The sequence below is a fragment of the Hydra vulgaris genome, chromosome 06 (genome assembly GCF_038396675.1).
Source record: "Hydra vulgaris chromosome 06, alternate assembly HydraT2T_AEP".
In the NCBI taxonomy this organism is placed as follows: Eukaryota; Metazoa; Cnidaria; class Hydrozoa; order Anthoathecata; family Hydridae; genus Hydra; species Hydra vulgaris.
The window spans coordinates 10,357,164-10,375,000 of NC_088925.1; the positions used below are offsets into that span (position 1 = coordinate 10,357,164).

General features: G+C 25.6%; 1 protein-coding gene across 1 annotated transcript in view; it reads left to right on the top strand.

Annotated features, from left to right (window-relative positions):
- Positions 1-17,837, top strand: part of LOC101239941 (leucine-rich PPR motif-containing protein, mitochondrial) — a 125,306-nt gene that overhangs the window by 100,900 nt on the left and 6,569 nt on the right. The window contains exons 26-29 of the mRNA XM_065799184.1: positions 2,943-3,045; positions 8,524-8,654; positions 10,269-10,384; positions 13,724-13,849. Of these exons, the coding sequence (XP_065655256.1) occupies positions 2,943-3,045; positions 8,524-8,654; positions 10,269-10,384; positions 13,724-13,849 (476 nt within the window). The remainder of the gene's footprint in view (positions 1-2,942; positions 3,046-8,523; positions 8,655-10,268; positions 10,385-13,723; positions 13,850-17,837) is intronic.

A 17,837-nucleotide genomic window follows, 5' to 3' on the forward strand; every position in this document is an offset into this window, starting at 1 on the left:
GAAATTTATTACCTAAAATGTTTAACATGCAAAAAACAAACATATACTGATAAAACTAAAAATTTAAGATTACATATAATCGGACATATTTCCAGTTGCAGAACTGGCTTATCAAGTGATCGATTTGACAACCATGTTTATACTTGTCAACGTGCCCACAAAAGTGTAACTGAACCTTTTTTCTGACTTTTCGTCTTTCTTGAGCTTAACAATGAAAGTTTTTTGTTATCATATGAAAAGCATTTGCACAAACAAAAACATTTAATTGATGTTTCGTGTCTATAATTACAATTCAATCTTTCACAATCAATAGTTACCCATAGCAACAGTATGAAAATTAAGTTATTTTTGTTTTTAATACAAATATCTTGCAATAATACCAAAAACTACTGATGATTATTTGAAAGGCCTCTAGTGCTAATAGTTTTAATTTATAAAAAAATATTTTGTATTAGTAATTTTTTTTAGTAATTATATTGTTTTTAATAAAAAAATTGTGAGAAAAAAGATTTACTGGATTTTCTATTTGTTTCACTGTTCTGACTATTTTTGAACTTATATATATATATATATATATATATATATATATATATATAAATATATATATATATATATATATATATATGCTTTCAAAAAAATAAGCTCATTAAGATTAAATTACTTGAAAATTATTTAACCCTTTAGCGCCTACCAAACTTAATTTTTTGAAAAAGTTCTAAAAACTTCAAAATGCAATTATTTTAGGATCTTCATTATGAAATAAATAAAATAATTTAAATGTCTCACTAGCAAGCCAATTATTTAATTGTATATGCTACAATGGGAATACAAGGTATAAAGTTATAAATTTAGTTTACTTTTTTTTTTTTTTTTTAACAAAAACAAATTCTTTCAAAATTAAAATTGTTAGACAAAACAATTTTAAAAAATTAAACTTACTGGAAAAAGAAACTTAGCTATTGCTTTCTATTGACAAACTCTCTTCAAATTGAATAAAAAACATGCACATCATAAGTATCTTACATGACAGTGAAATATCATTCATATAAACAAATCATTTTATTTATATATATATATATATATATATATATATATATATATATATATATATATATATATATATATATATATATATATATATATATATATATATATATATATATATATATATATATATATATATATATATATATATATATATATATATATCAGTGTTGTACACTGGATTTTTAGATGTTTGAGTTCTTACACTTACAGGCATTGTGCAAACTCCAAACTGTGTTTATGCTTATATCAAAAAAGAATGTTTTGCAAAGAATTGGGGTGATTGGAGCTTGGGATCAAAAAAAAAACCTAATTTTTGGGCCCACCCAGCCCTTAACGTGGGAGCAATGAGTTTTTGAAGTATTTTTCTTACTATTTTTATCTAAATTTATATTCGTCAACAAATTTCAAATTTCATGCAATTATCTCTTAGTTTTCAAAAACTATGATCATATAAAGTTTTAACCCCCCTCAATTTGAACGGGCTGTAAACATGGAAGGGTCATAAAAACTGAACACTATGACATAATTGCATGAAGCTTAAAGTTTGCTGATAATTATGAATTTAGATAAAAATAGTAAAGAAAATATTTTATAAACTCGTTGCTCCCACATTATGGAAGATTGATATATATTTATATATATATATATATATAAAAATTATATTTATATATATATATATATATATATATATATATATATATATATATATATATATATATATATATCAGGCCTTGTTAAGAAGCGCTACGCAGCTGGCATTTTGCTTGCGAAAAGGCGATTTGCTTATGCGTTCAGCAGTTTTGCGCTACGCAAAAACTTATATCTTTTAGAATATTTAAATTATCTTTTGATTGTCGTTAACGTGACGTTTATTCAGAAGAAATAAAGTCATAAGTAAAAGCATTTAACCGCAATTGTAAACTAATAGATTTTTTGTTAAAGAAACAGTTTGCTTCATAATTTTTTTTGTTGTTGTTAAAAGTTAGTTAAAAAAAATAAAGTGTTTTAAGTTTTATCTTAAGGAATTAAATATATAAATTCCTTTTAAATTCAAAAATTGTTTTTAGTCATAATAGTTTAAAAAATGCACGATTTATTTTGGTGTAAATATTTTATTAATAAGATATTTTGTTTATTGTTAATTCAATGACGTAAAGTTTTAATGTCGTTCGTTTAATTTATGAAAATAAATTATGATCACGAATATGTTATCGGTAACTGATAAACAACAAAAAAAAAACTCTTTCTTGTTTAAAAATGTGATGAGTTTACAAATTAAATAAGAAAAAATTTTATCAACAGTTAATAAAATAATCAAAAACCAACTGTAAAATCATAAGAAAATAAACAAATATTATTTTATGTTTCATGAAAAAAAAATTTTTTTCAAAATAAAATTTAGTTCATATTTGAAAAAAATAAATAAATATGATTTTTTAAATAAGAACTTTAAATAAGATTTTATTTGTAACTTTTGTTATAGTGAGAAAAAAACAAAATGTTTGTATGATTTTTAACGCGTTAATAAAGTAACTTTAATTACAATGCGGTACTTAAAAAGACGCGAGTGACGCAATATAACTTCTAACAATGCAAAATATGTTTGCTGAGTTGAGTTACTTAGAAATGCGTTACGCGTTTTCGTTACACACACACACATATATATATATATATATGTGTGTGTGTGTGTGTATATATATATATATATATATATATATATATATATATATATATATATATATATATATATATATATATATATATATATATATATATATATATATATATATATATATATGCTGTTTTGTTAAGAGTCATGATTTTTATTTCATTGAAATAGTATCTGTAATTTTCAAAACTTCAAATTAAATACATGATATACAATATTTCTTTAGGAAATGTTTCCAAAATGGAACAGTTGTATAGTAAATTATTGGAAAGTGGGATGAAAGCAGATGTAAATATATATGAGCATATGATACGCACTTTTTTAAAAAAGTAAGTTTTTTTAGAAATCGATAAAAAAAAAATTTTTATGTTTCTGATTATTTATCTAAAAAATTTCATTTTTATCTTGTCCTAGCTACAAATAACTATTTTTTCAGAAATCCTGAAAAAAGAATGATATAGTTTGTTAAATTTTAAGTTTATACTTAACATATTATAAACGGTTTAATTTCATAAAATAAAAATTCATAGTGAATTCCTTATGATTTAATTAAGTTTTCAAACTGGCTTAAGCCCCCTTTTTGGCCCAGGCCAGCTTAGAGCAGCCCTGTGTGAAAGTATTTATAAATATCAAAAGCATTGAGTAAAGTAATAAAAAAAAAAAAAGTTAATGAAATGCATATTCGAAAGTTTAATTATGTATAAATAATGCAAATGTGCTATGAATTAGATAAAGTTTTATGAGAGTAAACATATTATTGTTATTAAATGAACAAACAAATATTAAAGGTTGAAAAATTGAATTTAATGAAAAGATATAATGATTTTTCCTTGACTAAATCAATTTTTAGTTGGTTAGTAGACAGTCTCTAGTTGAATAAATTGACTATTTGATTTTTCAAAGTTGACTAATTTGGACTTTTGACTAGTCGACTTTTAGTCGACTTAGCCAAAGTCGATAACAACACTATTGAATTTGGTACTTCTAGCTTACAAAGCAAGCGCTCTACAATTATATTATAAATAATTTATTTATTATAAGTTTTACATTTACTGGTATAAATGTATCATGTAAGTATTTGTAACCAAGGTTTTGGTTTAATTTTTTCTCAACATGAATAGTATTTAAATTTTATCATTTTCAAGGGAATATACTAATAGACAAAATATTTTATTAGGTGATACACTATGACAAATAATATTTTAAAAGGGATATCTGCAATAGCTTTACTATTTTAAAGCCTAATTTCTGTATGCTTTATTTTTTCAGCAAAAAATTAGTATGCAAATAAAGATAAAAAAATAATTTCTTAAATTCTTAATTAGGGCATAGTGTTAGGTTTCTATCATATTTAAATTTTCGACTAAACTCTAATCATCAGTTTTTTTGTTCTTATTGTCCATATATCCCCCTAAAAATTCAAGTTAACAGTGACATCATGTGGATTAAGATAATAGTTATCAAGCTGATGATTATCTAATCGAAATATTACAAATTAAATTATCTAGTGTGCAGCTGTTATTTATGTTATGTTTAAGTTAATAGTAAACAAAATAATTAGTTGATGAGTACTACATATTTGTTTTGTTTTAATTCAATGTATTTCAATGTATAAATTCAATGAAGATATGCCACCTATTAAGTATAAGAAAAATTAAGAAAGTTTGAGAAAAAATACTTAAAAGTATCGAAGTCAACAAGCAATAGTTGGTTGGATATCCTTAAAAGATTTAAAAACAATATATAGTTGGTTGGATATCCTTATAAAGATTTAAAAACAACCCCTCTTTTACAGAAAATGTAAATTTTTTAGGTTAGACTCAATATTATAGTCTGAAATCATTATAATAAGTTTTCGAAAGATTAGATAAATATTAATTTGTGTTTTGTATTTTAAAGTATCAGTTGCAGGAAGTAGGAAAAATGAATGATGAAGAATCTGTTCAGTTATAGGTTATAGCAGTTACTTAGCTGAATAATCACATGTCACTAAACCTTGTTTTTCTATGCGTCTTGGATCTCATACCTCTCCTAAAAGTGATTCTGAGTTTAATATTTCATTAAAGCAGCTAGGAAAAAGGAAAGATACTGGAAAAACAAATATATTTATAACTCTTTATAACTGATTGCAAAACTAACTCTGAAAAATTGAAATCAGCTATCTTACAATTACCTTCCAAAATAAATGACAAAAGAAACATTAAAGTTTTTTGTTATGAAGTATAATGTTTTGTCAATAACTATTATTACAAATGCAAGAATCGCATGTCTGATTTTCATTTTAGTGCTTAGGGTAAGTGTCTTGTTGAAAAAGAAATTGCTATCTAAATTCAATTCTTTAGTGGATTAGCATAAACTGTTAGAAAGTAAATCAACATACAATCGCCCTGTCATTATACATTCAATATTCACAAGCATTCCTACAACATTTGAAGCAAAGCATCCCCAAAACATAAGTGACCTTCATGCTTAACAGATTTTTTTAAGATTTCTATCTAATAGTGCATCACAAGTTCTGCACCAAACTGTTGTTTTTTAAAGCCAAATATTTGAAATTTACTGTCATCAGATCAAAACACTGAGTTCAAATTCTGTGAATGCCTTACCCTTGTTAATACGCAGTTTTGCAAATGCCAGGACTTGTTTTAATTAAAAAATGCTTAATGCATTAGCTTAACGCGATTTTTGACATCATAAAATTATCTTCTTTTTTTTTTTATAGACGTTAAGTGTTTTAACTACCGCAATAAATAAATAACCGCAAATTAGTTCAAATTAACAATTAACTCAAATAGCTAAAACAGTGTATAAACCTTGTAAATGTAGATATATTATGGAAAGTTTGTTATGCTTTCAATTGTTATTCTAATATTAATTTTAGATCAATATTGTCTAGTTATATATGTGTATATATATATATATATATATATATATATATATATATATATATATATATATATATATATATATATTCATTACTTCTGAAATCAGTTTTTGAATAAATATTGTTATTGAATCATTATTGAATAAAAATAAATAATGATTTTATATTGTTAAAAATTTCGTGAGTAAACAAAAAATATTAACATATTGATAAAGGAAAACCCTTGTTAATTATTTAAACAGCGATTTTGTTTTGGCTTGGTTTTTAAGTATTTTTTAAATTTATGTTGCTTACGGTTTTCACTTGCGTTATATAAAAATATAAAAAAGTTTAATATCTGGTTTGAGCATATTTTTGATACATAGTTAGAATGTGTTCGCCAGGAATTTAATGCATAAATGTTTTATGTTATTGTAAAAATTTTTTACATTTAAACAAATCACAAAGAAACACAGAGCTATAGAGAAGAATCGTTTTTAATGATTAAATTTTTTTTTTTAATTTTATTAAATTAAAAAAAGTTAAATTAAATATAAAATTCTTAATTATGCAAACTCTTTTGGTAATTATTCTTAAAACAAAAAACTTTTAAAATACTTATACGCAACATTTTAATCGTGCAAACTTAAAAAAATACTTAACTAAAACAATACAAATATATTCAATAATTTGAATTGTATCCGTTTATAATAAACATTTGTTAAAATTTGTTCATTAAAAATTAATTTCCTTAATTTATAAACAAACAAAAGTATTTTCATTCTACGTATAATTACAAACTCTTTTTTTTTTCGTTTGCAAGCAATTTAATTTAGAGTAATAAAATAAAAAAACGGAGAATAGGTAATCTTTGTTAAGAAAAAATTTGCTTTATTTATTGAACAATATTTTTTTTTATTTATCTACCAACTTGAATAAAATAACATGTTAAAATATTTTAACATGACTTGTGCCATTTATAAACTGTAGGGCAGGTGCCCTTATGGTACCATTGGTTTTGGAAAAAATTTTATTTTGATGAAGATCACACAAATTACATATGATTTTAATAATATAAGTCTTCTCTTTTTCTGTGATATTTTCAATTTGAAAAGCATCGGCAAAGTCCCAGGATTTAAAAGTTTTCAAAGTAAGTTTTTTGTCCTTCAAAATACAATTCATTTTTGAACTTTAAACTATTTGGAGAGAATAGAAATATACTAGGTTTTTATATACTAGTTTGTCTTATTTTATATAGAAAAATACACAGTCATTAGCAAAGAATAAAAACTGTCATTAAACTAAAACTTCCTTAGTATTAATTTAGAGTCTGTAACATGTGCGTGCATAATGAAACCTCTGATATATAAATATATTTAATGTAATACTAGTGTCATCAGTGTATGTTTTAGTCTACTCGTGATGATCTTTAACTTTATAATATAACTTGATCTATGGAAAAAAAATTTATTTAATTGCATTCTGTGCTGGCCCCCCTCCCCTGTATATCTTAAAATTAAAGGTATCCATATACCTTAAACTAATAAGAAAAGCAAAGAGTAATAATTAATGAAGAAGTAATTTTTAGTACAATAAAATAAACTGTTCATATATTGGCATATTTTTTTTAATATCTCGAAAAAATGTCCTTATATTTTTGTTATCAGAGAATACAGAATAAATTTGTATTTAAGGATTGATGAACTTTTTTCGTGTTGCTAAATATTTAGATAAAAAGTTTAGCATAAAATTACGTTGAATATTATTGTTTTAAAAGATAAGAAATCTCATTGCGATAAAAAGTTACAACAATTATTTTTAACATAACTTCTTTCAAATTTTTGTAACAAATATTCTTACATATCATTATTCAAAGGTTAATGTGGTTTTTTTAAAAATTAATTACTTCTTTTATCTTACCACTAATTTAAAAGTTAAAAAATGATAAAAGCAGCTTAACCAAAATCGCTTACTGCGTACGTAAAAATCCCTTAAGGTGTACATAAATCGCTCTATGCGTAATGCTTTAAAACAAGGCCTGAAATGCTATAGTTTTTTTGAAGATGGTTTATTAATCCACTTGAATTAAGTCTTTATACAGCTTGACTGGAAACATTTAATTTAAGATTTTCAACAACCAATCTTATCTGAGGTTATTGTTGTATTTTTCTTTGCTATCCATGCAATTAGCATATCAGTTCTTGTTAAGTCTTAGGGGGGCCAACCAAGTTTTCTAATTTTTAAAAGAACCATTTGTTTCTTATTTTATACACATTTCTAACACCACCACTTATTGATATTTTTCATTTTTTGTAGATTAGACTTTTTTTTCGATCACAAATGACCCAAGATCTGATACTTAATGAATAATTTTGATTATAAATCATTATTATTAGTTTTATTCTAAAAATAAATTCCTAAAAGTATAATTTAAAATGCTTCTTTATAATAACTTTAACAAAATGTTTTTAACAATAACCATTTTTAATAAATAGGTATTAACAAAACATTATATTTCATAATAAAAACTATGGTGTTTCTTACTTTTGTCACATTTATTTTGGGCAGAAATGGCAAATTTGACCTAAAGGTGTTTAAAGTTGGCAAAACGTATTGACCTTGTTTCTATTTTTTATGATAAAACCTTTAACAGACAAAACGTCACCGACCTTGTTTCTATGTTTTATGATAAAACCTTTAACAGCCTAAGGTGGGCAATAATTTGCTGAAATCATTTTTTTTAATTATGAGGGCTGTAACTTCCTATTTCTATGGTAATAAATATACTTACATAAATATAGTGAGTATAGTAAATATGTTGTAATAATAACTTAGATTTAAAAAAAAAAAGTTCATTTAGTGAAAATAAATATTATGTATATATGATAAATAACATATATGTCAATGAATATAGTGTGCATATATATGTTCTACTTTTGTTTAGTAATCAACCTGAATGTTGCTTAAAATTGCTCAAAGACAATACTGATAACCAAAAACAAAAGCTAGGAACTAAATTAGTTTTATCTGTTATTCGTAGTCTTGCTCTAAATGGAATTGACATAGTTAAAGAAGGTAATATTTTAAGTTGGTTAGATTTGTAGATACTTTTCATGTTTTACATTTTTTATTTTTTCCATTGTTTTTATTAATTTGTATATTATTTTTATATATTTATTTTTAATAATGTTTCTTGGTTGTGGCGCTCAAATTTTTATATTTTTATTACTTAAGTAATTGCATTATTTTTATTTATTTTTTTGTTGTTGTTTTTTTTTTATCAAAACTGGTTACACTACTGCTGTACTGGTGTATATATTTATATATTGTTTACTTTGTGTTGTGTTGACAAAACAATTTATTTCTAAATATATGTTTTTTCATAATTAATTTATTTAATTCGAGGATATGATTGTGTTAAGAAATATAATTCAATCAAATTATATTTCTTAACATAATCATATCCTCGAATAAATTTATCATCATGAATTCAACAAATTTGTCATTATAAATGTATTCTTATATCTATATTATTTTAAATGTATACTTGTATCTATATCATTATGAATGTGTGAGTGTGTGTGTGTGTGTGTGTGTATATATATATATATATATATATATATATATATATATATATATATATATATATATATATATATATATATATATATATATATATATATATATATATAATATTTATAAATCAATTGATAAATTTAATATCTTTATAATTATAATTTTTATACAAAACAATAAAGGTTGCTAATGTTACTAGTATTGTTTTAAATTTATTTGAGAAAAAATGTTAATATAAACCTTAATGCAAAAAAACAACCTTTTTTGACAAAAGTTTGGCCATAATGTCATCAGAGAAAAAGCATAGTGAAAATTTTGGGTCTCGGTGTAATAAGTTAATGATAAATTTGAATAATTCACTTCCCACCATCTGAGCAACATACTATACCTACAAAGTTAATTGATGTAAAGAATTTTTATGTAATTTACCTCCCAAAGGTCAAGAGGGTCACTACAGTCAAAGATGTTATTGTGGTTATAACCTTAATTTAATTAATATTGTGGTTTAACCTTAAACCTTTTCTCAACTCCTTAACTCATAAGCATGAACCTTAACAAACAAAGTTGCTGTGCTGAGAAATAAGTTGATATGTTATGCTATGTGTTCTATTTACTTGTGTCCTTAGTGCTGTTCTTAGTGTGCTACTCTACATGTTTATGTTGTCTAAGAAAATATCATAAATTTACCATATGTCTTGAGATTATTTAGTTAAAAGGTCCTGAGAAAAATTTGTCTGTTAAAATAATGATATTAAAAATGTCAAATGCTTTTTTTATGTATTTGTTCTTGGTGTTCTGCACATGTATGATATTTACCTAATCAAATAAAAATGTGCCTTACATGCTAGTATCTATTTGTAATCAGTAAAACATTTAAAATTAGTGTCATTTGTCCTTGGTTTTGTGTCATTGGTGTGTCCGCCAAAAGCATGATAAAGGATATTATAATAATTATTATAATAAGTCAGGGTATAATGAATATTCACAGAATATTTTAGAGTATTAGCTTCAAAAATGACAAAGTTATGATTTTTGTTTTAAAAGTGACATCTGGACCACTGTGCACCAGTCTGCTATTGCATAAACTAAAATTTAACTATTTATATTATTTAGCTGTTGCTCTAGCTCGTAAAGACTATCCAAATATTCGGGAGCAAACTTTAAAAGAAGTCCTCCTAATAGCTCATATTAAAGCTGGATTGGTTGATGAGGCATCTTCTTTTTTATATGTAAGTTTATATTTTAGATTTTATAATTGGTATATATATTGTTTACATATATACATATAAATATCATCATCATCATCATCATCATCAATTACTTTATGCTATATTTAGTAAGCTTGGACATTATTTTTACACGTGTACAAACTAATTCTTTTTTGATTGTATGCATATAATCATTATTAATTATTTTGACTGTTTCATCAAAAAATAAAATTTAATGATTTTTTTATATAAATTAAATTAATTTATAAACCCAATTTAAATAAGTAATGAAATACTTTTCTTTTATATAAAAGTATGCCTGCCAAACCTAAACCATCAGTTGATGTGTGCACACTCCATTGTGCATATCTCTATTTAAGTCAGTCAATGTATGTACACTGCAAATATGGCTATAACAGTTGATTAATGTAAGCATTAATGCACTTATTCTATGAATTTTTGAAAAAATAAACAATAATAGTAAAAAAACATAACTGCTTTGAAATAAGTTTTTAAAAAAAGTTAGAATTAAAAAAAAATAAGTTCTCTATGAAGGATTCCAACCTGCAACCTTTTCAGCTGTGCCTTTTAAGATTTGTCATGGTAAAATCCACAGCACTAAAAATCCACAGCAGCTAAAATCCACAGCAGCTAAAAAATTTTAACATTTTTCGCATGAAAATGATGTTTTATATTTTGTGCACATTTTTTGTACGCACATACAAAAAATTAATTTTTTTTACATAAGATATTCCTAGTAGGGATTGTCCATAAATTACGCAACGCTAAATTTCACTATTAAACAAAACAAAAAAGATCAAAAGTTTTCCTTCACAGAGCCATAAGTTGAATAAAAAATAAAAATAGCTCATTATGTTTAATGAAAATTGCAGTGTAAAAGATCTTAAGATGTCCAACTTATTTTTTTAAAATAAATTTAGCATTGCTTAATTTTTATATTTCTGATTTTTTTCCAGATATTTTAAAAAAATATTTTTCAGTGATAGGTTTAGGTTTGGCAGGCATACTTTTATATAAAAGAAAAGTATTTCATTACTTATTTAAATTGGGTTTATAAATTAATTTAATTTATATAAAAAAATCATTAAATTTTATTTTTTGATGAAACAGTCAAAATAATTAATAATAATTATATGCATACAATCAAAAAAGAATTAGTTTGTACACGTGTACAAATAATGTCCAAGCTTACTAAATATAGCATAAAGTAATTGATGATGATAATGATGATGATGATGATGATGATGATGATGATGATGATGATGATGATGATGATGATGATGATGATGATGATGATGATGATGATGATGATGATGATGATGATGATGATGATGATGATGATGATGATGATGATGATGATGATGATGATGATGATGATGATGATGATGGTGATGATGATGATGATGATGATGATGATGATGGTGATGATGATGATGATGATATTTATATGTATATATGTAAACAATATATATACCAATTATATTGTTTACATATATACATATAAATATCATTGGAAAATATTTTTAAGGAAAAAATTTTCCGGATTTTTGAATATATAATTTTAATATTTTTTGACATAACCCGGATAATAATTAAAATATAACCTGGATAGTATCTGATCTTATAGCATACTGTCCCAAAGGAATTCCACTACATTAACTGAAGGTTTGGGATAGGGCAGCAATTTTGTGTGTGTGTATGTGTGCTGAAAAAGCTGTATTCTTTTAAGATAAGCAAAACTTTAGTAAGCAATTGCTGATCTCTATATGTTATAGTAAATAAATAATATAATTTTGAATATTCTTTTATATTTAGAAAAAACAAATTAAATATCTAATTTTTCAATAAATTTAATTATCGTTTATTGAAAATTAAATATATAATTTGTTTTTTTAATAATTTTAAATTTTTTTTTGAAATTTTCAAAATAAGTTAACTAATCTTAGAATTCAATTTAACATGATTGACTTAATGAAACTTTATAAGGCAAGTAAAACTGCGGTATTAAAATGATTTTTAAATAAAAGAATGCTGTAGTAGTGTAGTGGCTTGCCTAAATAAATGAGAATTTCTGAGTTCAATCCCTACCACGTCCATTGTAGTACCATGCTCAACTTGTTTCTCTGCGCAACACCTTGTTCGTCAAGGTTTATGTTTTGGAGTTAAAAAGTTGCGAGAGCATTGTAACTCTTGTAAATTCTTTGAAAGTATAACAAACTATATATAAAATGAAAGCTAAACAAATGAAGTTTTTAAAGAATTTTTTAATTAAATAACGCACATCATTGAACAACAAGAAATGCAATGTGCTTAAAACCATTATTTTTATAAGTAGTAACTAAAATATTCTTAAAAAATATAAACTTTAAAAAGTCCAAAACAAATCTCATTTAGTGTATATTAAGAATGTTTTTCTTCTTTAAAAGACTTTTGTAACTACTTAGCTAAATACTTATACACTTTTTTATTAATTATAAATTTTATGAATATTTTATAAATTAAATTTTACAGTGTTAATGGTGCTTTTTTTAACTAAATTTAAAGTTATTTTTTTTATCAAGGATTTCTCAAGGATTTTTAAAATTATCACGTGATAACTTTCTACAATTACACAATACAGCTCTTATTTGTTCTTGATTATGTAGAGAATTAATTAAACTTTTAGAGCAAACAAATTATGTGTCTAGAATAAAAATTTATGTACAAAAAAGGATAAATTTTGAAGCATACTCTAAAGCCACTAACATTGGCTTGTGGTAAAAATTTAAAAAATCAAAAGCCACTCTCAGTGGCTGAGATTTGATCCGCCCTGCAAGACATTTTGAAAAATCCAATTAAAAAATTGTGTGCATCTTGAGGATGTGCATCAGAATTTCAGTCTGGGGTCAAATAACTCCTTTTAGACTATGAATTCCTTAAGACAATATGCAAAAATAAATTGTAAACAAAGTTTGCATTTGCAACCAAACTTAATTTTTTGTCTCGTTTTTTTTTTCTCTTTCTTTTATCTAAAACTACTATGTTCACTGTTTAAAGTTTTATCTTCTTTTTTTTTCTCTACAAATTTTGACCTTGTGTTACTTATCAAATGTTTTTCGAATATCTTTGTGTTTAAAAAACATTTACTAGTTATACATCTAGCATGCATCATAGCTTTGGAATTTTCTTCTCTCATTGTGTTTTCTTGATTCATATATTTTATTGCTTTTAAAGTTACTTTCTTTAAAAGTTATTTTCAATCTTATCCCTAATATTTTTGTATTTATTTATGTTTATATATATATATATATAGTTTTATATCAAAAATTAAAATGTATTTATTGAAATATATGAATTTAGAAAAATGAAGTAGTGACTGAAACTGAAAGCAGTTCAACTAATGATAATGAAGGAAAAAATTTAAAGCAAGATATTTTGGTTGGTCATCTAAAAAAATATGCTGAGTCAGCCGAACAGCTTGGTGATGTAAGAAATTATTTGCTTGTTAATATTAGCGCGTTCTAATTTTTATTCAACATACATATATGTACAGGGTGGCCAGCGGTCCTTGAAATCCTGGAAAAGTCCTGGAATTTTATAGGTCCTGGAAAAGAAAATCCTGGAACTTTTTTTTTATAGAGTTATATTTTTCGTTTATTATGAAAACTAGAAAATGGATTATTATATATTCCGTTTTCTTGTTTTCATATCTTACAAAATTTTTAGTTTGATTATGTATTTTCTGGAATGATCAAAATATTTTAATTAATTTTACTATATGTATTATTAATTCTACTAATTATTTAGAAAGTAAAATATACAAATAATATATATATAAAAATTAATATATAATATAACTAACATAATGCCCAAGTCAAAGAACTGTCGTTTCCAAACAGAATGACTATACAATAAGAAGTATTCTTCTTGGGTAAAATTTTGTTCTTCAAATTCAAAGAAAGCAAGATGTAATTGGTGTTGAACAGATATTAATATTTCTAACATGGGAGTATCTGCTTTGAATTCTCATGCAATTGGTAAGAAGCATAAAGAGCATGCAAGGACACATAATGCAGCTGATATATTCTTTACAGGTAGTTTTTTTAGTTATTTGATTTGATTTTTTACTTTTTATTTTTTAAAATGTTTTTGAATTTTGGAATGCTTGGAGCAAATTGCACTTTACCGGATATTAATTAATTTTTTTTTACACATTTCATTCCTAGATTTTACTACAGAAATATCCGGGTCTGAAGCAGCTTTTGTTAACTTACAAGAACATTTTCCCAATTCAAACAAGGTTTTAAATGACAAAATGCCATAACCTACTATAGGGGATCTTCAATCTCCAGCTCTGGTTACCAAGGCAGAAATAATATGGACCTTAAATGTTATAATGTCACATTTTTCTTTAAGATCATGCTTAAATTTAAGTGAAATATTCAAATCTATGTTCTCTGATAGTACAATAGCATCAAAGTTTGCATTAAGCAAAAAAAAATGTGGCTACCTCATAAATTTTGGTTTAGCACCATACTATCAAGAGCAACTTATATCTGAAGTCAAAGCATCTTTGCTTTGTCATATGATGAGAGTATGAATGCAATCTTTAAAAATGAACAAATGGACTGTGGAGTTAGATACTGGGATTCAAATTCTGGTGTTGTAAAAGCTAGATATATTGATTCTAAGTTCCTCAGACGTCCTAATTCACAGAATTTATTTGACAAACTTATTGAAGCAACAGAGATCTTGGAAAACTAATTCTAGTATCAATGGATGGTCCTAATGTTAATTGGGAGGTTCTAAAAATGTTAGATAAACACAGACAGGAAAAATGATATTCTGATATAGTTAATATGGGCTATTGCAGTTTGCACATAGTTCATGGTGCCCTACAGACAGCAATAAATTCCCAAAAGTGGGAGTTAGAAAAAATATTTTGTGCAGTGTATAATCTTTTTAAAGAGTCACCAGCTAAAATAGATGAATATATTAGAGTTTGCGAAACTGTTCTGCTTGCTTTGCCCTAAGTATGCATATTTAAACAGAAAAAAATATTATAATAAATTATCTTATCTTTTATATTTATATATAAGTTAAGAACATTTCACCATTTATAGTTTTGGATTTTATTTTATCTCAGTTTCTGTGCAACTCGCTGGGTAGAAGATGAAGGTGTGGCTTCTAGAGGCATTATTGTATGGCCAAACATGGTTAAAATTATAAAGTATTGGGAATCACTATGCAAAAGCAGATGTCCTTAAAATAAGAGCTATGAAATTCTGGTAGATCATCATCTTCTCAATTTTGTACCTTTGCGAATGCAGTTTTTCAAAGATCTTGCTAAAAAATTTAAAGGATTTCTAGTTCTATTTCAAACAGACAGACCTATGGTTGCATTTTTATCTAACAGTTTAGAAAGCATGTTGCGAAGTTTGATGAAAATGATTCTCAAACCAAAAATTTTAAATGAAGCTGCAACTGCATATAGTTTAATTAAGATTGAAGTAGGTAAATCAAACAACCACCTAGATGTAAACAAAATTGAATTCGGAACAGCACTAAAACAGATGCTAAGTTCTCTTTGTTGTAAACCAGAAGAGAAATTAGAGTTTGTAATGGAATGTAAGCAGATTATCATAATGTTATTGCAAAAATTACAAGAAAGATGCCCATTGAAATTTTCTTTAGTGAGGAATGCTTCATCTTTGTCTCCAAATAAAATGGTTTAGAACAAGGAAATATCTGCTGTTAAATTCAAGGCTCTAGCTGAGAGATTAAGTGCATTAAAATGGCTTTCAACCGATGATGCAGATGATGCAAAACAACAATATGATGAATTTGTTAGTGCAGAAAGTGTTCAATTTAATGAAAAGTTTGAGTCTTTTAACAAGTTAACTGATTCTGTTGATAAATTTCTTGCTGTCTATTTACACAAAACTCTGAAGTATTCAGCATTGTGGAAAGTCTGTGCTATCATTTTTGTGTTATCTCATGGCCAATCTGGGATAGAACGAGGATTCAGTGTCAACAAACAGTTGTTGGTCGAAAATCTACAAGAGAGATCTCTTATTTCTCAAAGAATAATTTATGATCACAACATAAGTTATTCTTTGAGAAATAATGATTTTGCTCATGACATTGCTATTCATCAGTATGAGCTCCCCAGTGATCTTTTAAAAAAATTGTAAGCTAGCATACAATCGCTACAATGCAGTATTGAAAGAAAACAAGGATCAGGTAAAGTTAGATGAAGTAAGCAGACAACATCAATTGATTGATGGAGATATTTTAGTAAAACAGAAAGAAAGTGTTAGAAAGTGCATTGAAGTTCTCAAATTTGATGCTGACAAGTTAAGCATTGACGCAGAAGTAAAGAGAGACTTTGCTCTCCTTGCAAAAGCAAATTCTTTTAGAAACACAATTTTAGAAAAAGAACAAACAATTAAAGACCTTGATCTTTCATTAAAAAAACTGGAGCAATCCAAAAAAGAGATAAAATAAAAAAGTTGTTATATATATATAAATATATATTTTTTTTTTTTTTTTTTTTTTAAACATCTTCGCTTCCAACAAGGCTGCAAGCAGCCACTAATTAAAGTTGGAAGTTACTGTAAGAGAAAAGATAAAGATTGTAGAGCAAGATAACGATTGACGGACGATTTAAAAGATTGCAAATTATATGAATCAGGAAAGCAAGATGAAGGAAGCGAATTCCAAAGAACTGATGTTTGAGGAAAAAAACTAGTCGAATAAGCGTTTTTGGAGCACTTAGGAACAGTCACAGAAAAAGGATGACACTTAATTGAATGACGAGTAACACGAGAATGAATTTTAGTAGATGGCACAAGAGACGCTAGCTCTTTAGAGCAGTGCCCATTTGTATTTGTAGAAAAGAGAAAGAGAAGCAACATTACGACGATGTGATAATGGTTGAAGGTTGGCTGCAAGAGCAGGTACAACTATGTTTACAATGCGTTTTTGCACCTTGTCTAAAAGAGAAAGGGCATCATTAGAAGATCCGCCCCAGATATGGCAACAATATTCCATACAAGGCCGGATTTGAGATTTATAGAGATAGTGAATAGAATCTAGAGTAAGAAAGTGGCGAGCTCGATAAAGAGATGCAACCTTAGCAGATGCTAATTTTGCAACCGATTTGATATATGTTTTCCAAGAAAGATTGGAAGTAAGAGTTAATCCTAGAAGATGAAGAGTAGGTGACTCATCGAGTACATCACCGTTCATAAATATAGGAAGATTTAAATTATTGCGATAACGATTGGCTGAAAAAAATTGAGTTTTATCTGAATTAAAGTTCACCAGCCACTGTGAGCCCCATGCTGTAGCAGAAGTGAGATCCTTTTCAAGCTCAAATGCCCCCTCCGAGCAATCAGAGGGTGTTGGTTTCTTATCACGACAAGAATAAATGGTAGTATCATCAGCAAACAATGCCACCTTAGATGTGAGA